Genomic DNA, 25,925 nt, shown 5'->3' with positions numbered 1-25,925 from the left:
TTAAAAAAAAAAAGAAATAATTTAATGGAAATCTCTCCTTCTATAGACAAGGAAATTGAGGAACAAAATGGGGAAATAATTGCCCAAAGTCACGTAACTAATAAGTTACCATGCTGGCATTCAAAACTAGGCCTTCTGTCTCAGCCAAAATCAATTAAACAATTAAGGCCACTGGAGCTTTGCCCTAGTGTTAAGGAATCCTTATCTTTTCTGAATTCTTCAGGTTTGAGTAAATCTACTTGATCTTCCTTAATCATTTCATGTTCTTAATTGTCCCTGATCTTTCCTCAACCTGGAAGTAGAATTTGGACTAGTATCTGGGCCTCGAGATTGTTCTCCTTCAGATTTTCCTCAATTCCTGCTATATTTGTCCCCCTCAAATTCTTTTTTACTCCATTTATATCCAACTGCCAACCAATTGCCACACACAGTAGCTTAGATAAAGAAGCATGGCACCCTGAGGGAGAGACCACCTTCTCCTATCACATCCTGATAGGGACAACTCATGATCTTGAACCTAAGTCTTGGGAATAGCAAAGTTTCCAGCCCAGAGTTCTCAGGCTTCATCCTGGTAAGCATCTCTGATGAACATGCAGTCTGGCAACTAATTGCTCACAGAGGTGCTATTGGAGACCCAGAACAAAACAAATCCTTGCCCCCAAAGACCTTTGCACTGTCAAATGGTTCTACATCAGAAACTAATGCCATTTTATGAGTGGAAATAATATTAAAGAAGAGGCGTTGCCATCTGCTTTGCTTCTATCCCTTAAAGGGAGCCACTGCCAGTCGTCTTGACTTACGTTTTGCCACTGGACTCTGATGACTCTGGAGGAGATAGTGAGGCTGATGACTTTTCACAGCCTTGCCTCACTTAAATCCGATTCACTTGTAAGTCAAGACTTCACCCTCCTGATGTCATTGGTTCTCTTTGAGAATGAAGGGTGACCAACAATGACAATGTAGCATGGAGAACCATTCTCCTTGTCCTATTCATCAGGCAGGGGCAGAAATGAAGTGGTCCCAAGCTCATCCTGGCAGTTATACACTACTGAGCAGAGAGCTAAAGAAGAATCAAGTTTTCTTTTTTTTTTTCATGATTCTCAGAGAGCAGACATCTTTTTCTTTCTAATTCTGATCTCTCTCTGTGTGGCCAGGTCACTAGCATTCCACCTGTGATTACTGTAGTTACTGTTTATTCAATCAGAATCAGTTCTGAATCCCCATCATGCTGGAAACCACATCTTCTCCTTCAATTTGCTATATTAAGTTCTAGTTAGGTGTATTTGGCATGAAGGATTTGCTGCTGACAGAGATGGACAAAATATTCCTATGTGTATATATTTGAAATACCTAACTCCTAAGCTATTTCTCCTGCGGACCCCAGTGGTTCCTAGACTACACTGTTCTAAAACCAAGAGTTCTAGGAAATGCATGATTTGATTTGTTTAGTACAACTTGGCAGACCTGTGATACAAGACAGTAGTGTCAACAATACAACACAATTCTCAAATAATGTTCTCCTCACCTAATCAACAGGTCCACTTTTTAGGTGAAGACTCAGGAACTCTTGTCCTTCTGCAAAATGGAACACGAACTCAGGATAGATGCAGAATAATATTTGGAATTTTCCATAGCCTATGATTTTCTCAGGTTCAACGGTCCTATTACTGGTAGGGTACTTAAAATTGCTTCTCTCTGCAGCTAGATGATTATTAATGGAACAGGATGAATGGACTCATGAACCATCTTCAGCAGAGAGAAGTCAGCTGCTGCTGTGCTATCCAGGCATATCTCTAACCATGACCTTTAGTTTATGGTACCACAATGCTCCTGATGCATCGCATCAGTTCCACTTATCTTTGTTCAAGTATCCAAGCCCAAGTCTTCCGTTTCATGTTTCTGGTGACTGATGGAGATATATCACATCCCTTCCAGTCCTTCAGCTTTTCATCTTTATAGACAGGGTTGACCCAAATTATAGAGCTGCTATAAATAAAAGAGAAAATAAAGAGAGAGCAAAAAAAGGAAGAGAGAAAGGAGGAATATAACGGAGTAGATGAAGTGTATTTATGTTCCTAGACATCTAAAGAACTATAAATATGGAAATTTTCATCAGGGGTTAAAATATAAAAGGTTGGTAATGTTGTAACAGGTTACGAGGTTGGAATGTAAGGAACTATTATTAGTATCACAAGAATTCAGATAAAAAACTTTTTCTTACCCTCGACATGAGAGACAGAAGAAAAAAAAGAACAAGGAAAAATGAGAGAAGGAAGGAAAGGGAGGGGAGGTAGAGAATAGGGAGAAAAGGAGTGAGACAGTCAGAATGCTGGCACAGCTGGAGACCATTTATCAAGCAATGCCAGCATGAAATGCCAAGAGGATGAAGTGGAGGTGGTTGGCTGGACTGCAGAGGAATTCCTGGCCATGGCAGCTGGAAAAGGGGGAGGGGGGAAAAGGAAGGCTAGTGTTTCAAGCCCACTCATCCTGCTCCATTAGTAATGAGCTAGCTTCAGAGAGAAGCAACTCTAAGCACCCTGTCAGTAACAGGACAGCTGAACCCGAGAAAATCATAAGGAAGGAGTGGTGGATGGTAAAAATAAAACTAATCCTAAGTAGAGAAATGATCCTGTGTCCCTTAGTATAATTCCTGAGCATTGTGTTTGCAAACTCATTTTTATATACTGTAAAGGAAGACACAAATGCCAAGCAAAACTTCTGGAGCTGCATAAGGTGACTCCATTCAGATTTAACTTTTTACTGAGCAGCTGAAGCACGGGCTAAAGTATAGGGCAGGATCAAAAGCAGAGAAAATATTTTCTACCCAAGTAGGGACAATGAAACTTCAGTAGACACGCAGCTCATCCCTCCTTTTCTCAGCTACTTCTGCCAGAATGCAGGCACTATTCCCTTTATAAGCACAAAGCTTAAACACATACCATAAATACAAATGGGGGATGTCCGCTGTGTGGCGGCGCTAAGCGAAGTTTTGCGCTTCCAAAAGACAATGGGAGCCTTGGCTGTTGTCAGAGGCACAGCCCTTAGTTCAGCTCTGATGATGGGATGAAGTGAGGCATTTGTAAGTCACTGAACATTTAACGAAGGAGGTTTACTCTGCTCTAATGTCACAATAATGATATGCAATAAGTACACAGTGACTCTTGGTTTCTCTTGATGTCCCCCTGCACCTTGTTTCTGTATGGAAACACTTCAGGTCAGCAAAAGGACTCTGGTAAGCTTCAGAAAGCGCACAAGTCAAAGAGCTGCTGTCAGGGAAGCCAGAGCCAATCAATTCCTGGGGCACTTTTGGTTCTCGGCCTACCCCATATTGTTTGGGGGAAGAGGGGTGGTGTGGGGAAGGAAGCTGTGTTAGGGAAGCAGGAGGCCACTCTGGTCCCAGAACAGCTTTGTCTTCGTTTAGGTAAAACCTCCTCTGCTTGTGGGCAAGAGGAAAGCAGCTTCTTCAGGGGAAGGCTGATCCTATCACGGGCTGTGGAAGGAGAAGGGAGACAATGGTAAAGAGATGTTTTCATAGAACCAACTGGTTTCCTTTGTCACTGCCGAAATGGGGGAGGTGGGGAGGGCAGGTGGGAAAGTGTTCTAAGCACTGCTTATTTGCTATTCGCAGGTCAAACTCCTGGTACCTTAGAAGCAAGGTTATATATGGTGGTTAGGTTCTGAGGTCACCCTGACAAGTGCTATATATTCCCCAATACTCTCTCTGTCTCTGTCTCTTTATGTGTGTGTGTGTGTGTGTGTGTCTACAATAGATAATACAGAAGTAAAATCACATAAATGTATATTTGTATATAATATGTGTGCATGTATTATAAAAGACACTCTCAGGGGTGGGGAACCTGTGGCCTCAAGGGCACATGTGGCCTTGAAGCCGCAGGTTCCCTACCCCTGCCTAGATAGTACACTGATAGAATCACACATGTGTATATTTGTATATAATATGTATGTATATATCATAGATGTCTATATAGTATATTAGTAGAATCAAGTATACTAGTAGAATTATATATGTGCGTATTTATATATTATATGTATACATGTATTATAGACAACTATATAGCATCGGAGTAGAATCATATATTTGTATATGTATATAATGTGTGTGTGTGTATGTGTAACAGAATCACGACTCTATAAATCAGTGGCTGCGTCTTGGAGAGTTGGCTGGGTCTCAGAGAAGCTCGCCCAAAGCCACATAGCTCCTAAATGTCACTGGGGGGATTTTCATCTCGGTACTCTGCTATCCCCCTGTAACAATATCAGTCGTATACTATACTTTAATTATATCAGGGATTAAAGGATCATAGGATCACAGATTGAGATTTGAATGGGACCTTTGGCACCATTTATTCTAATCTCCCCATTTTATAGATGAAGGATCTGAAAACCAGATGACTTGAGGCAGTGTGATTCGGACTTGAACTCCAATCCCAGTTATTGTGTTTACTACTTATATGATCTAGAATAATTCATTTAATCTCTCTGCGCTTCAGTTCTTCATCTGTAAAATGAGAACATTGGTCCTCTAGAGAGCCTTTAAGATACCTTCTAGCTCTCATGTTATGGTCCTGCTATAGGAATGAAAATTTTTAACATCTTTCCTGCCCCTAGGTTAAGTGCACCTGGAGCCTGTGGTGGGAGGCTTGTTTTTCAGGAATGCCCACACCTTGGTGCTTTGTGATTGGGCAGTGGGTCAAGAGGGTTGTTACATTCTCTGACCCAGGAGAATATAATCCCTGATGTGAGACTTTGTTTTGGGGCTCACTTTGAGAAGTGTGTGATTTGACCAGATGAGACTCTGGGCAGCTGTTGACAGCCCCCTGGATTTGAAAAACCCAGATGTTGATGCTTCCCTCTCTGGTACCTATGATTTGGTATGGATGTAATGGTTGGACAGTTGGAGGACTGTCTGCTTGAAATGTTTCTGTCTGTATACTCTGAAGTTCGGGGTGCTGACCTTTTCCCCCTGAACTATGTAAATGATATGTTTGATTGATAAAAGCAAGATCGTTAACCCATTTTGAGTTGCTTTCCTTGAGAAAAGCAGATCTAAGAACCTGTGTCGGCAGCCACCCTGGAGACACTGGGGTTCTTGCTGTTACAGGTCCTGAATGATCAGGGTCATACAGTAGCTAAATTGACTCTTGTGGGCTGACCTGAACATCTAACCATTCTTTTTATTTGGATAATTGAATTACAAAGGAGTTTTTGGAATGCACCTTGTTTGCAAGTTGGAGATGAATTATATTTCACTCATCACTGCCACAGTGACCAGGCACCAGTTTTTCAAACCCTCAAAGAAATGGGGAAAACACTTAAAACAAGCCTGAAGGCATCATGTGGATTCCTTGATGTCAGGCATTTCTAGGTGACTCTGTACATTCTATTTTCCCATATTTCAACTTGATAAATAAGATCAAAACCTTCACACAAAAAACACACATATCTTCATGAATGAATAAAGCATTCATTAAATGCTTTGTTGTTCAGTCGTATCTTTGTGACCCCATTAGGGTTTTCTTGACAAAGATACTGGAGTGGTTTGCCATTTCCTTTTCCAGATCATTTTACAGAGGAGGAAACTGAGGCAAACTGGGTTAAGTGATTTGCCCAGGGTCATGAAGCTAAGAAGTATTTGAGTCTGGATTTGAACTCAGGAAGATGTATCTTTCTGACTCCAGGGCTGGCACTGTATCCACCATGCCAACCTAGCTGCCCTTTTAATGAATGCTTTTTGACTGATTGATTGAAGAAGAGATCTTGACCCTTGTTAGGATGATAGAGAGTAGAAAACTGTTACAGAGAAGAAAGAGGTAAGGAAAAGCCCAGATGTGTAATCTGAGATTAAAAACGTATAGACTCTTCCTGAAGAGGAGGGAGCCTCATGCACTGAGGAGGGAGGAGTTGATTATTCCTAAAAATAATCCAGTGGAGTTACAGAAGCTATCAGGGAAGATCATCCATTAAAAGTCAGAGGAAGAAGAAAAAGAATGTTAGCTGAGTTGGTCATTCAAAAGTTAGTAAAACAGACAACTACACACTTCTAGTGATTCACATGAGCACGAATGACAGTGTAGAAGGGACCTAAAAAGTATTGCCAATAGTTAATGAAGTTTTGGACAAGAAAGTGAAGACTATGGGGTACAAGTTGTGTTTTCTCACTGGTATGCATTGAAGGCAAGGGATGCAAAAGAGAAAAATTAATTTATGAAGTGAACGGCTGCCTAGGATGGTATCATTTGAGAAAGGGAATTGGATTTGTGGACCATGGCTTAAAATATAGTTATGAAAGATTGCTGGGAAGAGATGAACTACAAAGGCTAGTAAGAACATATTTGCCCAGTGTCTTATAAATCCAATCAAAATTAAGGCTTTCAGTTAAAAAGTATGGGGGATAGAGAAGATTGCTTATGTATGTCTTTCAAGGAAAGGAAGAACAGCAGTTGAGAACTCTAATTCACAGGAGACAAAATCCAAGATGGCACTTAACTTTCTTTGTAGAACCAGCTAGAGTATATACTCTGTCAGAATAGATACTAAGGAACCATGGTCATTTCCATGTCATGAGGAGGCAAGAGAGGAGAATATTAGTTGAGTATGCCCATCATTATGTCTTCATTACTTTATTTATCACGCGTTTATTGAGCTCAAACAATGAGGGAATAATAAATGTGTGTTGATCCACAGAAGTAGAAGATCTATATATAAATATTCATAAACACACATTAAATATATACATATATGCACACATGAAATATATATGTACCTATACTTCTACTTATATACATACACACCTATAGTCAAGGTATACAAATTAACACACACGTGCATGTAAGAACAGTCTTATGCATATACATACAATACATACATGAACATATATACATATGTATGCATGAACCTGGAGGCGGCTGGGCGGCTCAGTGGATAGAGTGCTGGGCCTGGAGTCAGGGAGACCTGAGTTCAAATCCAGTCTCAGACATTTACTAGATGTGTGACCATGGGCAAGTCATTTAACCTCTGTTTCCCTTAATGCGCTGGAGAAGGAAATGGCAAACTACTCCAAGGTCTTGCCAAGAAAACCCCATGGACAGTGTTGGATTGCCATTGTCCATAGGTTCTTGAAGAGTTGGACACAATTAAGCAACTGCACAACAACAATACACAAACCTATACACACAGATGTATGTACACACACATACACACTCCTATATACATGTATGTCAATACACAATATACACATGTATATAGGCATGTCTGTACACGTATGTGTGAATATGTATATATGTATACACACACGCATACAAAAATACAGGACAAGAACGAGTGAATGGTGTATAAATGCAAACTACAAATGTGCATACACACTGAAGGAGTAGAAAGCTAAGTCAATCACCAAGGTGGGGTTGAGTTAACCAGGAAAGGTTTTGTCTAGGAAGAGACAAACTGAGTTTTGAAAGTAGAAATGGGCATTAATTGGCAGATAAATATCTGCATGGTGTTTTTTGGGTTTTGATTATGAAGATCTAGGTTCAAATTCTGGTTATACCACTGGGTCCCTGTGTGACCCTTTGGCAAGTCATTTCCCCTTCTGGGTTTTGGTTTCTTCATTTACAAATGAGGGGACTGGACCACCAGGCCCTTCTCTAAATATGAATTGTAAATTCTACAATCAAGATAAGATATTTACAAAAGGTTACAAATGAGAGACAGTGTAGAGGAATAATGAGAGATGAGGTCATAGTGAAATGTTGGAGGGTTTTGGATGCTAAGCCACGTTTAGATTTGATCTGATAGGTAATAGAGAACTTATGGGATTTTGGCAGGGGAGTGACATGATGCAAATTATATTTGAAAAGGATTTTCCTGACAGCTGTGAGCAGGGTGGACTGAAGATTTTGTGTCTTAATGTCACTAGTTTTTAACTAAGGTAAAGACATGTTTATTTTTATAAATGCACTTTATTTTAAAACTCTGAGCCATCTGGTGACATATGTTTACTTCACCTCTCCTGCATAATACATCAGCAGATGCTTGTATAAAGCAGTCTTTATCAAATTTTTTTTTGCCTGTGATTCCAATAGCTAATTAGCAGTAAGAGGTCATACAGCCCTTTGAAAAAAAAGTCTGATGTCATCTAGTGCTAGCCACCGGGGAATACTTCAAACGCATATAATTTATTTTGGTTGGGCATTCCATAGTAAGTCTCATTTTGCATAGAGAGGCCTACAATTTCATGCTAAAATAGTGCAATAAGCAATATCGTAGGCATGTTTTGACCAAAAAGATGAATTTGAACCCTAATGAAAGATGAAGGCATTCTCCCACAAAAAATCAGGAAGTCCTGCAATTATAAACTGAAAACAAACCAAAGGGGGGAGGAGGAAGGGGGAAAGGACACTTTAAAAACATGATTTTCACAAATTTGAGGTCATTGTTGTCTTACGCCTTTACCAAACCTTTTAGAGAGAATTCAACTGAGACTTGGATTCCTTCTACTCAGAATGATTTTCCCTTCTTGAGGTCAGCAGATTTTTTGGTTTTGTTTTGTTTTCTGTTGTTGTATCCTCAGAGTCTTACACAGTGTACATAGGAGGCAGTATTAATTAATGTTCGTTGACTTAAGATCATGTGAGCATTGCAAAACTTTAGCTCCCTTAAAAATATCCCCCCAAATAGAATAGAATTTCTTCTCCCCGTTGTCATTTCAGTTAGATCTTAAAAGATAATGTGGCAGGGTGGAAAGGGCATTGACTGGGAAGTCAGAGGAACTGGATTCAAATCCTGTCCTTGACCCATAATATCTGTGTGACCTTAGATAAGTCACTTTACTTTCTCAGGACTTGGTTTCTTTATCTACAAAATGAGGTGGGTTAGGCTTGATGTTTTCTGAAGTCCTTTCTAGTTCTATGACACCAAATATGATTTCCTACCAGACTAGGGTCAGGTCCTAGTGTTCTATATGGGGAAAAAAACCGAAAGTATATTACTTTGCCAATTATCATTTCCAAGTCCACTGTGGAGAATTGAGGCTAGTCCTTTCATTCTGCACATACTTGGAGTTCCATCTGTAGATAATGTTGTTTGTTATACCCCATGTGGCCCACCTTCCAAATGACCTCTGGAGAAAGGGGGAGAAGAAGGGAATATGTGAGTTGCTTGAAACAACTTTTCTACATCGATCATTTGTTTCCTAATGCCTCTAAAATACTCTAAAATAAGAGTATTCCAATCTAGGATACGGTGAAGGGGGATGTTAATGTGGTTTTGGTGAAGTGAGGGGCATCTTCAAAGGAATACCCTATTTTAAAAGGATTTTCTCATTATATACTTCCTCTTCAATGTGGCATTTCCATTTAATTCAAATGAAGCGTGGGACAGATAGGGGTGCAGAAGGAGAATCCAGGCCACAGAACATTTGAACATATGATAGCAATCTGGCACCACTCCACCAAATTCCTTTTGCTTCAGTACAGTTCGAACATCTCTGTAACTTACTGAGTTAAAATCCTAATTGCTTGAGTGTGTTTCATTTTGTGGTTGAAACTGAAGGCAAAGCCTTTTGTGTGTGTGATGTATGATGCAGTCCATGAAAATGCTAATTAAAGTAGAATATATATTTACTTTGGGCATTCTTGACCTAATAGCATTATCTGGAGCTGGAGCTCTTGTTTTTTACTCATTAGACTTATTAAAAATATGCCCACTGCCTCAAGGCACCTGGGTGCATCCACAGAAATGGAAAATTGCAAAAACTGAATGAGAGCTAAACCCTAAGCACCAGGAGATGTTCTGGGCAAAGATAAGGCACAGCTGGTGCCCTTTTAGAAGGTGAAATGAGACTAATTGGCTAATCTGGCAACCAACTAGTCTTAAGTAGGCAAAGAGAGACACCTTTTATCTGGAATGAGATGTACTCTCTGGCAGAAGCAAAGTCCAGTGTGCATAATATTAGAGTGATGAGTCGGGATTTTAAATCACCTAAGACTCAAGCTATTTATTTTGCCCCACTATGGGTTATTGGACATTAAGGGTTAAAATTCTGGAATAGAGAGTTATTGAGGGGAAAAGAAGAGATAAGATACCAAGCCATGAAAAATAAATGTGCTAGAAACTCTTTACAATGAGAATAGATGGATAAAATAGACTAGAACAGATGTATTGCCTTACAGATGATGAAACTATCTTGTAATGAGCTCCATGTTATGTATTGGTAACTCAGTTCCCTTTTATGACATCCAAGAGGTTCTTTGTACACTATACAGTAAACATTTCCACATTACAGGATATATTGTAGTATTGTGCATGAAGTTTCAGAATATGGAACTCACTACTCCCAGACTAAAGCTTCGACAAAAGTTATGTACGTTGAAGTCGATGCAGTGCCTTTATATGTGAAGGTGCCAGTTGCCAATTCATCACCAATAAAGCAGTTGTCCAGGGGAAATCCCATGGATCATTAATCAGAAGATCTTCTTTCAGATCCTAGATGATCTTATGAAAAGATCACCTAACCTTTCTTGGCTTCAGTTTTCTCATCTGTCAAAGATCTAGGACTTCTGAGGTCCCTTCTAGCTCTAAAGCTGTATTTTATGATCTTATAAAGTACTTTTTTCCCCTAGTAGTAGTGATAAAGTTTTCACTGTACAAGCAGCAACTTTTATTTAAATTATCAGTACTCCACATGACCTTATGTGCCACTCACACCCTTGTACTGGTCTGATTGGACAATAGTCTTGTTCTCAGTTGTCAGCTAGATCATTTTGGTAGGTGTGTACTTGGTCCATATTTGTTAGACAAGATGGCTAGACAGAATATACAATATTCAAGGAACTAAGTAAAGTAAACTTGCCAGTTTGGGAACAGTTAAATGCATGGCCTGATTTGCATAGTACTGGGGATGTGTTGGTATATATTTAACTAGTATATATATATATATGTATATGTATACATACATACATACATACACACATATGTGTATGTGTGTGACACTTAAATTTGATACAAATGAACATTTTTCCATCAATTTTTTAAGTCTAGACAACACAATAAATAAACTCTGGATTTGTAGTGTTTTTTGATTTCTGGAGTAGAAATGTCATACCGAAAATTCAACAATCAGCTCTCTCCAGTCCTAATAATTGGTTCTGTCACACTTTTGCACCCAGCTCTGCTAATTTACCAGAGACCTAATCCTCAGGGTTGAAATTAGGACAGGTCAATGGAATTTTATCCCAAAGCAGTGAAATTTAGAGGGGGCTTACAGCCTGTGAAGCCCTTCAGCAGCATAGAGGCAGCTGAGCTTAAGATTTATTAATGGGCTTTTTTCCATGGTGGCTCCCCCCACCCTTCCCATCAGTCAGCTGAGGACCCATTTACTATGATTTGCTCTGGGTACAAAAATCACCAGTTATAGTTCTATTTATGAGGATGAATGAATTTTAAAAGCTTTTTTATTAAGAACTTACATGTACCAGGATCTCTATATCTCGATAGCACACCTAGCAGCTGATACGGCTGACATCTGAACATGAGGCATCTGTACAGCAAAAGCAGCAAAATAGTCGATTTGGATGGCAGTGGCATGTGGAATGCTCACAGCTTCAACAAAGGATTCAGTCAGTTCTGCAGTTTTAGAACCATTTTGTATTGAAGCAAATTTATAGGAGATTATAATTGTTTCATTTAATAAATAGGAGCGCTACATCTCACATGATTACAGTCAATTGGTTTTTCCCTCCATCTGGCATTCCTCGCAGAACAGTTCCTAGCATCTCTGGACATAGAGTAGTGGTTCTCAAACTTCTTTTTAAATTTACACCTCAGGGATTATGGAACACTCATGCCCTAGAGGAGCATTCTCAAGCTTTAGGCAAAAGTAGATTCTTTCACTTTAAACAAAATGTAGGTGGACCTTTTACTTTCTTGTCTGCCTCTAGGCCTGGTAGTCTATCTACTTCACCACTTACCTGCCCCTCTATAGTGGTACCAAACAAATTAAGGCTAATTCAAACTGGGAGACAGAGACAGAGAGAGATAAGAATAAACTGTTGAATACTCAAATTTCCTCTACCTACTCGTTAAAAAAATCTAAAACAGACAAAGAAACAGAACAAATAACAAATTCCAGAGGAATGAATCTCTTTAAATTTTTCCAAATCAAACTCTTTATTTTTAACTTACTGAGTAGACCATGAAAGGAAGGCTACCTAGGAATCACAGGTTCTTTATTCCCAAGCCAAACTCTTCCATTGGACCAGTGGAAGAGAAGGATGAAGGTTAAAGGATCATTTCTAAAACCAGAAGGGAAATCAGAGAACATATACTCTAACTGTCTAATGCTACAGATGGAAAAACTAAGACCCAGAATGGGTAAGTGTTTTGCCCAAGATTACACAAAAAGTATGATTTATAGTCATCACAGTTGACTGTCACGTCACTGTCAGTCTGAGAAAGAAGCCAGTCTTTCTCTCTGTGGCTTCCTCTCCTCAGGTGATACTGTCACAGTTACTGAAGGCCCATCAAAGATCCTTGAACCATCAAAGGGGTCAACATTGGAAATAAATATTTTATTAGTGGAAACTATATAAGAAAAGGCCTTACCTTCAGATTTGCTACTGCAACCTAAGGACCACGAGACTTTTCCATCTGAATTGCCACTGAAACTTTCTATATGTGGTGTCTCCCCCATTAGAATGTGAACCCCTTGAGATCAGGGACTGTCTTATTTTTCTGTCTGCATCCTCAGAACTAAGTAGAGTGCTTTGCACACAGTAAGCACTTAATAAATGCTTCATTCATTCATTCATTCTCTCCAGAGTCCATTGTAGGGAGTGACTGATAGAAACTGAAAATCTAGAGGTGACAGGAAAATTCTGAGGGTCTTCCCCTCCCAGAATGATTCTTTTGTGAAGACAAATGAGGTCATCCTTTGTCTCCATGCTTACCTAGCCTTTAATTACTGAATGGGCGTTGCCTCAGACAAACTGAGACCCCAGAAAGACTCCACACCACCTCCCTCCCACCCCAGACTGTTAGTGTCCTCTCTTTTATTTATTTATATTTATTCTCTTTATATTTGCTATACTCACATTATGTGTGCTCAATTACAATGGAAGATCCTTGAGAGAAGGTATTGTTTCATATGTCTTTATTTCCTTAGTATTTATCACAGTGCCTTATACATAATAGGTGCTTAATAAATAATGCATGATGATTATTGATTGATGGATAATGGGATGACAAACAGAGCATATCCAAAACTTGACTCATTATTTTTCCCCCAAAATTACCCTTCTCAAATTGCCTGTTATTGTACATGGCACCACCATTCTCCCAACAGCCCCTCCATTATTTTTGTCTTTCAGTCCTTAAACTTTAGAACTGTTCTCTAATTTTGCTTCTCCTTCTGGGGGACAGAATGGGGAGGGACTTTTAGAATTCTAAATTTACTAAGTTCTCATAACCATGACAGCTCCTGAATCAGTCCCTTCCTTGCCATTCCTACCCTTTCCACCCTAATAATCTTTTGGATGATTCTGATAATCTCCTGAGTCCCTTCCCCATCCCAATATATCCTACACACTGCTGCCAAATTTGTCTTCCTAATCTCTAGCTCTGTTCATGTTATTTCATTAATGAAAAACTTTCAGTGACTCCCATCATGTATTTAAAAAAACCCAAACACTTTAGCTTGGCATTCAAATCCCTAGATAATACGGCTTCCACTTACCTCTGTAATTTTCATACTGCTATATTTCATATTCTTTTTTTTTTCTTTTTGGTGGGAGGAGGGCAGGGCAATTGGGGTTAAGTGATTTGCCCAAGGTCACAGGACTAGTAAGTGTTAAATATCTGAGGTTGGATTTGAACCCAGGTCCTTTTGACTCCAGGGCCTGTGTTCTATTCACTACACCACCTAGCTGCCCCTTTCATATTCTCTATGTGTTCTGACAAAATTGTTCTATTTGCCATTCACTGAATTTTCCTGTCTTTCTACTTTTCTACTTTCTACTTTTTCTCATGAGTTCCAAATGCCTGAAATTCTTTGTAATTCTCTCTCCCCATCTCTTTCTTTCCCCATCCATCTCTTTCTTAGGATCTTGTTCTTCTTCCAAGGTCCTGTTGAAAGGTCCCATCTTTCATGAAGCTTTCCTTATTTCCCTCAATTGGAAGTTCTTGCCTCCTTTTAATTACTAATCCCTTTATATATCTTTCTTATGAACTTATTATATGACAACGCAATGACACAAGGCAGTATGTCCCAGGCAAGTCAAACTTCCACCAGCATGTTGACTACTGTTAGAAAATCATCTTACCAAAAATTCTACCTGGCCCTGAGTGAACTTAGAAAAAAAGATTTTTATTTCATATCATTTCAGATGGGTGACTTGACCTTTAATCCTTTGTCAAAAAGGCCAGATGCAAGCACACATTAAGATAGTTACAAAAGTTCTATCAAATCTATACAGATTTGAATTTCCTACCTTAACCCACATTGGTCAGGATTCCAGGGTTCACTAAACCCTACCCCTTGATTACATCTTCTTTCCAAATATCAATACCCCTCTCCCTTTTCATATACTTTGTTCTTTATACTTTCAGTCTATTTGTCTGCATCAGATAGCATGAGAGAAGAATTTTCAATTGCTAAGGGAATTGACAAAAGTTGTGAATTTGAAGATTCAAACCCAGGATCTTAATGATAAAAATCCCATTATCTAAGACCCCATCTGGGTTAATGGACCTCATCCTCATCCTTTGTGAATGAGACCTGGCCTGGCAGTTCTTACAGGAATACTGGAAAAAGGCCTTCTCAGAACAAAGAAAAGTAGTAGATATGCTAATTTCCAGGCAGTCAACATCCCTCACTGCCATCTCTACAAGCAGTTTTGTCTCTGACATTAGCCATCAGTATGAATTATAATTTCTGTGGAAACAAATTTCAATCATACCTTACGACTACCATCTTGTTATAAATTCCCTCTATAGACATGGCAGCTTTTTGGTAACTTAAATTCTTAGAGCTGCCTGAAGCATTGAGATGTTGAATGACTTGTCCATAGCTGTATAGCTAATATATTTCAAATGGGCAAATTTGGGCAAATCACATAACCCCAATTGCCCTGCCCTCCTCCCACCAAAAAGGCAGGACTTGAACTCTGGTCTTCCTGACTATAAACCCATCACTATTTTTTAAGGTCTATCAAACATCATATAAATCCTAGTTATTATTTCTTACAAACTTCTGTATTACAGCCATTTGTGTAAGTCTTGCTTCTCCTACTAGATTATAAGTTTCTTGAGGGCAGAAATCAGCTTTATTATTTTTGAATTCTTCTCCTTACTTACTATCTCATATGATACCTTAAACATTTGAGGAGGGAGCTTCTGATTGAGGCTTGGATCTGGTCCCATTACTGGCCAATAGTGATTTGAAAGCCAGAGTGATTTGAATTTAAGGGATAGTCAAGCTTGATTTGAATCCAAAATCAAAGCTTGGTTTAACAGAGCTCTATTTCAAAAAATTTATATTGCTCTGAGCAGAGCACCCACATGTAAGTGTATGATTCCCTATGTGAAGGGAGGGAGGAAGGGAAGAATGAAGGAAGGGGGGGAAGGAAGGAGGGAGAGAAGAGAATTGCGCAACTGGAACTTCCCAATTGGGTCCCCAGTGGGGCAGCTACTAGTACTCACAGATTGCTGTTTGTCCTTCATTCTTAAAGAGGACCAGTGACATCAGGAAGGTGGTCTTGACTTGCAACACCAGTCTCACTCTCTCTTCCAGAGCCATCTGCGTCCAGTGGATGACCAGAGAGATGACCCTCTGATGCAGTGGGAGACCTTGGCCTTTTTAAGCTAAGGTCTTTCCCAGATCTCAGTTTGTCTGAGGCAAAAACCTTTCAGTGATTAAGGCTAGCTACATTTGAAAGGCACAAAAGCGGCAGCCTCCTAGCTTGGAACAGTACCTGGCACATAGTAAAACTTAATAAACTTTTGCTGATTGTCTGACAGTGAGAAGCACAGACTAGGTCATATTGACTCCAATGAATCAATCACCTTTTCCTGCCCAGGGACTTTGATGGATAGTTTCAGAGTTTGCAAGAGAGGAGAGTTTTTCTTTCTTGTGTTTTAAAGCTCTTTGAGAGGATAGACTTTTTTTTTTGATTCCTTTCACCCCCCCCCCCTCAGTGTTTGTTGAGTTGATTTTCTTTTAAAAGCAAAAGCTTTTGTTTTTTTATTCTATTTTTCTTTCAACATATATTTGTGTGTGTACACAATATATATTTAAATATATATTATATTTAATGTATATATGTGTGTCATATATATTTCAATGTATAGTGCATCTTACATTTAACGTACCTAATTTAGGGTCTCATAATATTTTAATTCTACTTCGGACATCGTTCCTTTTTCCTTATCTGTATGTGCTCCCACTATCATTTAGGTTAAAAGAATGCAAACTTCTCTTAGTATGTAAATGTAATTTTGTTTTTCTGAAAGTGCAAATTGAGCTGAATTGTTGACTGGTAGGGGTGGTACCCACTCCCAGCCCTTTCTGGCAGTCTGTGATAAGTACCCCAAAAGGAATCCTGCAAGGAGAGAAGGGGGAGGCTGGCTGCGCACTGACTGGGTGGACGGGACCTGGGGGCACCTCGAGACCACGTTCTGCCCCTACCCCCACCCCCACGCGCTCCACTCTAAAGTAAACACCCGTGGGGCCGGCCGCTCCAGCCCGGTGCCGCCTTGGTGAAGGCAGAAGCGCTGCCAGTCTTGCCCTCTTCTCTCCTTTCCTCCCTCCGTCCTGGGACCCGCCTGGCATGGCGGAGGGTGTTCAGGGCACTCTGTCCAGTGGCAGCGGTGGCAGCGGCGGCAGCGGTGGTAGGGGTGGCAGTAGCAGCAGCAGAAGCCTGCACAGCAGCATCATCCAGTGGTGAGCGGGAGCGCAGCTGCCCGGCCAGCGGTGGCCACAGCTCTGCCAAGCTCAGAGTTGACCCAGGTCGCAGTGCTGTGTCCAGTAGAATCTAGCTATGCTTCTGTTTTCAAGGGTGTTGTGAATAAGTGGTGACCCCTGAGACTGCCTAGTTCCTAGCTTTTATTGGGATATTATGTATTTATTTTTAAAGGAAGTTGGGGAGGGAAAGAGGAAAAGATTTCCAACCAGTCCTCACAGTTTTCCCAGTCCTCTGTAGAGTAGCTTGTTATTAACAAGAGAGAATTAAAAAACCTAGGGTCCATTCATTAACAACAAAAATCAAGCAATACTACTAAGTCCGCACTAAGAATTTTGGGACACCCTATATAAAAATGTAGTGTTTTCCCCAAGGTAGCATCTCCCGGGGGAAAGTAATCCCAAACAACCTGGTGTGGCGTAGCACTGGGGAGAGGAGAAGGATCATTTATTTTTGCATATACTCAAGGTGGGAAAGTAATGTGGCATTGCAGTATAAAATCTTAAAATGGGTATTTCCTAACTTTTTTTTAGCTTTAATGGTGTATTACAAATTGTTTTGAAATTCATTTCTGACTTTTGAAATTTAATTGGAGGCAGAAAAAGCTCCAAAAAAAGAAAAACAAATTTCACTGTAACTAATCTACAATTCTGAGCTGTATAGCTCTTATATAAATAGAAAAATAATTGAAACCTGCTCAAAAACTTCAGTGTGCATTTCTCATGTAAATAGTTTGCTATAGTTAAAAAAAAGTTATGAGACATTCCTTTCAGAAAACTGACCTGTCACAGATTTTCAAGCTCATTTTGTGAAAAAAAAAAATCTTTGGATGAAAGGCAGAAGTACATGTGCTAGAGACTAATTTTGAAATGACTGAAATGTCTTTTACTACCACTCAAGTTTAAAAAAAGAAAATTTCATCTTATCTGAGATCAAAGAGAAAAAATAACAATAATTACATTTATATAGTCCCTTAAGGTTTACAGAGCACTTTCCTCAAAAATTATCCAGTGAAGTAAGCAGTTTGAATACTATCATCCCTGCTTTACTAGTGAGGAAACTGAGGCCTGAGGAAGTTTAATGTCTTGCCCATGGTTCTATGGCTAGTAAATGACAGGACCAGGATCTCTCTCCACTGTAACACAATGCTGCCCCCTTATGAAACATACACACACACACACACACACACACACATATATATATATAATGTTCCCCTTACTGTGTGCTAAAATTTCTCTTGATTCCCTTCTACAATGGAAGGAGCACAGATTGGAGTCAGAAGACCTCCTAGGTTCAGATCCTTCCTTCAACTCTTAATTGAATTGTGAACTTGAGGAAGCTACTTAACTTGCCTTTGGGTTTCACTTGCTTAAAATGGGCATGTTAGACTCGGTGACTTCTGCAGGCACTGCAAAGTGTGGACCTCTGGTACTTCGATACTATGATGATGACCCTTCCTTTGTCTACGGGATAATTTTGTACTCTCCCAGGCTTCTGTGACCAGCATTTATAGGTTCTCCATCTATTTACTGTCCCAAAGTACTCCTGTGGCCAAATTCCTTTGGGAAACTGTGTCTTAACCTAAAATCATGAGCACAGTTTGTGGTCAGCTATTTCTTGGAACTATAACCTGAGAAAGCTATGTTGTTCATTCTTTTCCAGTCACAAAAGCATCATTTAGGAGGAACTCTTTCAGAGTAGTCATGCTCTTTGGGCTTGAAAGAGTTAATGCTGTAAGGGGTATCACATTGGTCTGAACGACAAATATAAGCTGCATTGATGGGGGTGGGAGGGTGGGAAGAAAACCATATGAATCATTGGTTGATTTATATAAAAATTACACTGCCAAGTGAATGAACCTTCCATTTGTCTTCCATGAGACTCTCCTTAATAATAAAATACCAGTTGACAATTCATTGCAGTCAACAATCAATGTTTATGGGGTGGCACAGTGAATGGAGTGCCAGCCCTGGATTTAGATGGACCTGGGTTTAGATCCGGCCTCAGACATTTAACACTTACTAGCCGTGTGACCTTGGGCATGTCAACCCCAACTGCCCTCCAAAAGGCAAAAACAAAAACAAAAACAAAAAAACAAACAATGTTTATATATCAGAGTCAAATGGAGGTAAGCGTCCAAGAGCCCATGGCACTCAGAAGATGATCATGTGACTCAGGTTCTATACAAGCCAGTTTTGGGGGAAGTATAGCCTGTTTTGGGATTAATACAGGCGTATCATGTAGGTATGAATAACAGTGAGAGAATGTTGTACAGTGGATAGAGAGCAAGCCCTAAAGTGAGGAAGATCTAGATTCCAGTCTCACCTTTATCACATGTGGTATCTGAATTAGAAATATCCAGGGGTGGTTCTACCTGCACCAACAGCCTTAGAGGAAGCAAGTTTAGCTGGCACAATTCAGATGCAAGAAGACATGGTGTAGCTGATAGAAGGTCTTTGGGCTCAAGTCTGGCTTTGCCACATGTGCTTTGTGACCCTGAACAATGTATTTAATCTCTCAGCGCCCTTGGGGCAACTTTCAGATGAAAAGAAAGAGATGCTCTTTTTTTAGTAGAAAGAGGGTTCCTGGAAGAAAGCTACCTACATTGATGAAACTTCAAGTGGAAAAGTATATGGCAAACCTGGAGAAGGAAATGGCCAACTGCTCCAGGATCTTTGCCAAGAAGACCCCAAATGTGATCACCAAGAGTTGGGCATGACTGAAAATACTGAACAACAATGATGACATGTTCTGCCTTGGGGGTGATTGTAGCATGAAGTAATGGCAAGCAAAATATGACTGTTCCTTGTACATTCCTAGTGACGTACTAGTACATTAGTTCCTTGTTTCAGCTTTTCAAATGCCTTTGAGCCTCACTTGGTTATATCAAGTCTTTGTTAGAAACAGAACCTGTGAAGCCCACTGTGGGAAGAACTTGTCAAAGACTAGAGCAGGAAGGATGTAAGAGGAAGGGCGGAACAGGAAGGATCTGAAGGTATAAAAGCTTGAACATGAGCTGGGACTGAGCAGAACTGAGAGGGAGGACACTTGTGGTGTTGGTACTCTGTCTTGATTTGTGTTTGTGTTATGTTGTCAGAAGCAATCTGTCTGTTGATTGTGTTACTTTGTCAGACAGAAGCACCCTGTCTGTTGACTTGTGTTGATTTCACAGTGTAGCAGCAAGCACCCTAGCATACCCAGGGTGACTGCTAGCATAGGTTCTTAGATCTGATTTTTTAAAGGAAAGCAACTCAAAATGGGTCAACAATCTTACTTTAATCAATCAGACATCACAGAATACAAACAGAAGTTACAAGCAGACAGAGAGACAGATCAGCAGACAGGGCTTCCCACTGTCTGACCATTATATCCATACCTAGTTTTCAAAACTGGGGGGGGGGAGAAGGGTTGCTCATCTGGACAAATCACACAACTCTTCCCAAAGTGAGCCCCAAAACCTCACATCAGGGTATATATAGCCTTCTCCTGGGTCAGAGATTATCACAACCCTCATGACCCACTGCCCAATTACAAAGTAACAAGGTGTGGGCATTCCTGAAAAACAAGCCTCTCTCTATAGGCTCCAGGTGAGCACATTCAGCCTATTAGGGAGCAGAGTATATTCTCAAATCAAGGATGATTCTCAGGGTCACTTAAGCCTATCAAAGGATCAAGGGGCAGGGAAGATCTTCAGATTATCATTCCCATAACACACGGGCAGAAAGTGAATTGATGATAGTGCTGACAATGTGTATGAATATTGTAGTCGCTCTGCTCAATTTGATGTGTGTAGCTGGAGCAGGAGGTGGAACAGGAACTAGGAGCTGCCTACCTGTGAATTCAGGTGAGAGTTGGGTGGATTCAGGCAAGAGCTGGGAGCATGGAAGAAGAACCATGGAGTTTGGAAGTCAGTCTTAAGTCAAGATAAAAGGATCTTAACCTTGGTACTTAGTGCTGGCAGATGAGATTAAGACAATGTGGTTTCTGGGAGACCTTTTAACTTTGTACTCCTTTAAGGATGATTGCTTCTTAAGGATGATTGAGTTAAGGATGTCTCCAATCAAGATGAAAAAAGACTTTATATGAGTACTTTATATTGATTGATCCAGATTGTGACTTACTGAATGATATCTTTTGTTTAAGAATATGTGACCCCTTTAATAATAAGTTATTATGTTATATTGCTGTGAATGTTGTACTTTGATTTCTGTGAATGTTTTTCTTTAGTTTACTGTTGAATAAATAGAGAATTCACTATACTATGTGATCAGAACCTTAAAGTTATTCACAACAGCAGTCCTCAGGAGAGCTGCTTGTGCTTGACTTTTCTTTGATCAGATGTAATGAAACATTAATGTGAAAGATCTTATACCTTCTAACAGTCTCAGAATCTGCCCTCCTCCTCAGTGCTATGTTATTTGCCCATTTTCAAATGGGAGAAAATGGTTTTGTATATAGATAGCTATTCTTCTGGCCATTGATAATAGAATGTGTTTGCTTACATTGTACATTTAATCCAGAGGCTATGAAACTAGTATCAGTTTGTCTAATTCTAAGGGACTAAAGCTGCTTATGCCGTGGAAGATGCTACAGATGACAAGAACAAGCATTCAGAAAGAATGGCAATACTTGAATTGTAAACTATCCAGACACAGAGTCTCTTGAGTAAAACCAGACTTCTGCTGGAAGGAATGGAGAGAAGTGATGGGCTGATCAGGAGAGCTCTTCCCCATTTGGAATCATAACTAGCAGGGGTTAGTTTGTTAATTAGACAGTAATTTGTCTCAGGGCTCTCAGATTGGCTTATAGGTTTTAATGAACATCTGATGACTTTAGGCCACTGTTATCAGCCCACATGCCTCCTTCTACATTGAATTATGACAAGGAATAATACATATTCTTCAGAGATCTGGACAGTTTCATTACAACAGGGCCAATGTCTGGCACCAACTGAGCACTATGGGGGGTTTCACTGTATGTGGAAGCGAGTCATTCAGATCTCCTGGGCTTAGGGAGGTGTGAACTACCAATGGTCTCATCTGACTTGGGGGGCACGTGCCAGACAATGTTTAGCAGTCATCAACACGTCTCACCTACCAAAAAAAGATGAGTTCATGAATGTATCTCAGCTCTCAGCAATGGCATCTTGCTGATAAGTGGAACTTGAAAGATGCTCATTTTACGCAACTGTGCATGGCATTGAATGATAAACTCTATACCTTCTAAGCTCTTGAAGCAGCTTGATGATGTGGTGATTAGAATCCTGGACTTGGAGTGAGGAAGAACTGAGTTTGTATCTGACCTCAAACACTTGCTAACTCTAAAAACAAGTTTCATTTGTAAAATAGGGATTTTTATAAAATTTGAAAAATAGGGATAATAAAAGTAGCCATCTCAATAGGTTGTTCTGGAAATCAAATGAGTTTTGCAAACAAAGTGGCATATAATAATGCTAGCTATTATTAGCAACAGTTAACATGTCATGAAATAGTCTAATAATAATAGTCAGTTATTTTATAACACATAGCAGAGTGGCACAATATATAGATAGAGTCAGCCTTAGATTCAGGAACATTTGGGTTCAAAGTCCTACTTCTGACCCTGGGAAAGACATTTATCTTCTTTATGACTCCTGGCAACTTCAGAAGATTGGGTTGCAGAAAAGTTGCCAATTTGCATTGGTTAAAAGAATTTCCTCATATAGAAGTTTCCTAGATCTACCTATAAAATCACATACCCAGATGAGGAGGGAAAAAGACATTTTATAGACATCATTTTATTTGATCTTCACAAGAGCCTTGTGAGGTAAACAATGCGATGATTCGGTTTTACAGATGAGAAAAAGGTGGCCAGGTGCTTAGGACTCTCCACCCCCAATTATCTGACCCCAAGTCCAGTGTTGTTCCCACTACAGCAGGTTCAGTGTCAGACTCCTGTAGATGAATGACATCTGAAGGAAGTCCTGGAGCTTTCCAGTTCTGTTAGATTGAAGGATTTTTTATATCTTAGTATTCTTGCCTAAGTGGCAAGACAGTTCACTTACAACGGTTACAGAAACTATTATTATTCATAAAATAGGCTCTTCATCCATCCCCAAACACTCAAAACGTGATCATCTTTTGCTAATATTATGATATATGTGAATATGTGAATAAAATATATTATAAAGACTCAACATTGGGGCGGCTAGGTGGCGCAGTGAGTAAAGCGCTGGCCCTGGAGTCAGGAGGACCTGAGTTCCTTAACACCCACACAAAAATACTAGCCATGTAACCTTGGGCAAGTTACTTAACCCCAAATTGCCCTCCAAAAGGCAAAGAAAAAAAAAAGACTCAACACTAACTGATGTTCATAAAAAAACAATGAATTAATGAGAATCCTGTTCACATTTCTGTTGCTAAGGCTAATCATTGATTCATTTTCATTAAGATGTTTGCTTTGATTAAAACCAGTAGTATACACGAAAAATTGAAATTGTATTTGAATTTTCACAAGTGTATTTGAATTCTTCACATGTTGCATTTCACAGCCTAGGCCTTAGAATTAGATTTTTCCAGAGCTGAATTCAAGGCATGAGATCTTTCTAAGATTAACAAGTGATTATCATTTTCAAAAGAAATGCAAACAGAACAATGGTTCATTAATCTGCCACTTCCCTCCACCCCCCAAAAAAACATTAGCCAGTATTCAGGTATTAGTCAGTTTTCCCACTTCAATGTAAATAGTTTAATCACATTCTAAAGCATCTTATTATAGCATGGGTGCTCAGGAATGGCAAATTCAAATGTCTAGTTGTGAAAGAAGAGTCCTGGACCCCACTGGGCCACAGTCCAAACTCTCCAGGAGTATGAGTCAGGCAGAACAAGAGAAATAGACCTTGGGAAAGTATATAATCTACTTGGTGGATCTCTACTAGTCGGCAAGTGATAACTGCATTTAATATTGTGGGTATATCCATTAATGAATTCAGTTGTCAATTTTATGACTTACCTGATGGCTGTTGTTTTTATTGGGGCATATCAAAAAGCTGTTTGCTAAACTTGGCAAAGTGACAAATTAATTTTGTCTCTCTTTGGTATTAATTCCTCCCACATACTAATTTTTGAAGGGTTTTAAAATCTTTACTGTGTGCACATATGTATATTTTGAAAGACTTTAATACACACTGTATATTTCCATTGAGTTGGAACCATGACCATGTTTTACATAATTATAACCTCAAGTAGTGGGAGTTCAGACACATGGGATTTGTTTTTACACTAATTTAGTGGGGGACAGAAGTGTGGATTTAATAAGCTCAAGCTGTGTGAGGACAAGGACCTTTCCCACATGCTAATCTAGTGCTCTGCAAACATTAGGTGGTTTAACAAATGGTTATTGGATGAATAAATGAATATAAATAATAACATTTGAGAGTTCGATTCACTTCATTTTTTGATAGATATTAGCTGAAACCCATATAATATATTGACTGAGATGCAGGCATTCTTTGGATCCCACTTGCTTATGTCTAGATCTAATTTTTCCTAATACAGCTTACTTCTTTGGAGAAACTGATGTCATTGTTTTCTTTCTTGTACCCTCGCCTTCTCAAGGTTAGTTGATAATTTCTGCATTTGTGAAGGTTACAGTGTTCCGCGTTGTCTAATGTATGAGATATATGTGGAGACCTGTGGACAGAATGCTCAGAATCAAGTGAACCCAGCTACATTTGGGAAGGTAAGTTGTGCAGTTGGGAAACAGAGAATTTCCTAGGAGGAAAAAGAAAGATTTTTGGTGTTTTTACCCCCAGGGTTTTCATGAGAATTTATATTTGTTATTAGGCTGATAAGTTTAGTTTGCCCTTGGTGAGTCCAGTTCATCACCCACTGGGAAAACTTACATGGGTGTACCCAGGAGATGGTAAATGATTTCTGCCACTTTGGAATGTGCACAGAGAGACAGTTTTGGATACATAGCTGAGAATATGAAGTTGAGATCTACTTTCACCACTGGCCAGTGACTCATAAATTTCAGGAATCCATCTGTGCCCCAGACCCACTCCTGCTGCTTTAATACTTTCCTGGCTTATACAGGTCCTGCTCTAAAAGTCTCATCCATGAATTTTCCCCCTCCCCCATCTCCCAAAGACTGCCATTATGTCAGATCTCTGGAACACCCACTCTTTTCTAAAGCTGAGCTACCTTTAAGTTTTATGCAAGGGTATTTATTTATAAGGAAGAGTCGAGTTTACAACATGTCAGTGGGATATAAGAAAGCCAAAGTCCTAATAAAGTGTTTTCATAATAAATTGGCAACTCTCAGCTTCCAAAGTCTCCATTAGAACAAAGGAAAAAGGCAGCTGTTGGGAAGGCAGCAGGTGGGGGTTATTTTGCTGGGTGAGTGCCACAGCTGCATTCAGTCAGGGTATTTAAGGAGAGAGAGAACGACTAAGCTCTCACCCTTCTGCAAGCAAGCACAGAGTAATCTTTATGAAAAGAGTGTGAAGGAGCCAGGATTCTGGCTGTAGCCAGTCAGCCCCAATCCCTGGTGGTCTGCCTTTCTCTCTGCATGTCAGGGTGCTCTGCTGGTGTGTTCACCCTCTTGGGAGGGCAGCTAGGGGAACAGGTGGTATCTGGATTCCGTCCTTGTCCTCCCCAATTCCTCCCTTCCCTCCTGCCCTCGCCCCACATATTCTATGAGTCTTTCTGTGTTCAGGTTCATCCAGTCCCCCAGCATCCTAGCACATGAAGCACCATTTGGGAAGTTTATGATGACTTTGGGTTCAGTGAATGCTAAGACCTCTTAAGGCTTGTATACTAATGCCATTAGAGTGGATTAATGTGTGACCACCAGTGCTCAGCATCTGACTGGGCCTAATGCCTTCTGGCCTCAAATCTGACCCAACCAGAATCCCAGAGCTATCTGAGCTTCCCCAACCCAGAATGACACCTTTGGCCCAGGTGCTTCTTGTGG

The 25,925-nt window shown here is 39.9% G+C and overlaps 1 protein-coding gene and 1 long non-coding RNA gene across 6 annotated transcripts in view; one reads left to right on the top strand and one right to left on the bottom strand.

Annotated features, from left to right (window-relative positions):
- Nucleotides 1-2,314, bottom strand: part of LOC138171123 (uncharacterized) — a 3,485-nt gene extending 1,171 nt beyond the window's left edge. The window contains exons 1-2 of the long non-coding RNA XR_011170804.1: nucleotides 2,222-2,314; nucleotides 1,526-1,986 (exon numbers count right to left, since the gene is read on the bottom strand). This is a non-coding gene — a long non-coding RNA (uncharacterized lncRNA). The remainder of the gene's footprint in view (nucleotides 1-1,525; nucleotides 1,987-2,221) is intronic.
- A 634-nt stretch (nucleotides 2,315-2,948) lies between these two features.
- Nucleotides 2,949-25,925, top strand: part of RFX8 (regulatory factor X8) — a 135,555-nt gene continuing 112,578 nt past the window's right edge. For 4 of the 5 annotated variants that reach the window (XM_069100522.1, XM_069100520.1, XM_069100521.1 and 1 more), the window contains exons 1-2: nucleotides 2,949-3,232; nucleotides 24,566-24,689. In XM_069100522.1, the coding sequence (XP_068956623.1) occupies nucleotides 24,618-24,689 (72 nt within the window). In that variant the 5' untranslated portion in view covers nucleotides 2,949-3,232; nucleotides 24,566-24,617. Of the gene's footprint in view, nucleotides 3,233-3,340; nucleotides 3,516-24,565; nucleotides 24,690-25,925 lie in introns of those variants that run through there. The other variant, XM_069100523.1, reaches the window with a different exon arrangement.

The sequence above is a fragment of the Petaurus breviceps genome, unplaced genomic scaffold, assembly GCF_028583685.1.
Source record: "Petaurus breviceps papuanus isolate PSGF00001 unplaced genomic scaffold, PetGlider_PUasm1.0 419, whole genome shotgun sequence".
Taxonomy (NCBI): Eukaryota; Metazoa; Chordata; class Mammalia; order Diprotodontia; family Petauridae; genus Petaurus; species Petaurus breviceps.
The sequence above is the reverse complement of the archived record's forward strand: the minus strand, read 5'-3'. Positions and strand labels throughout refer to the sequence as shown.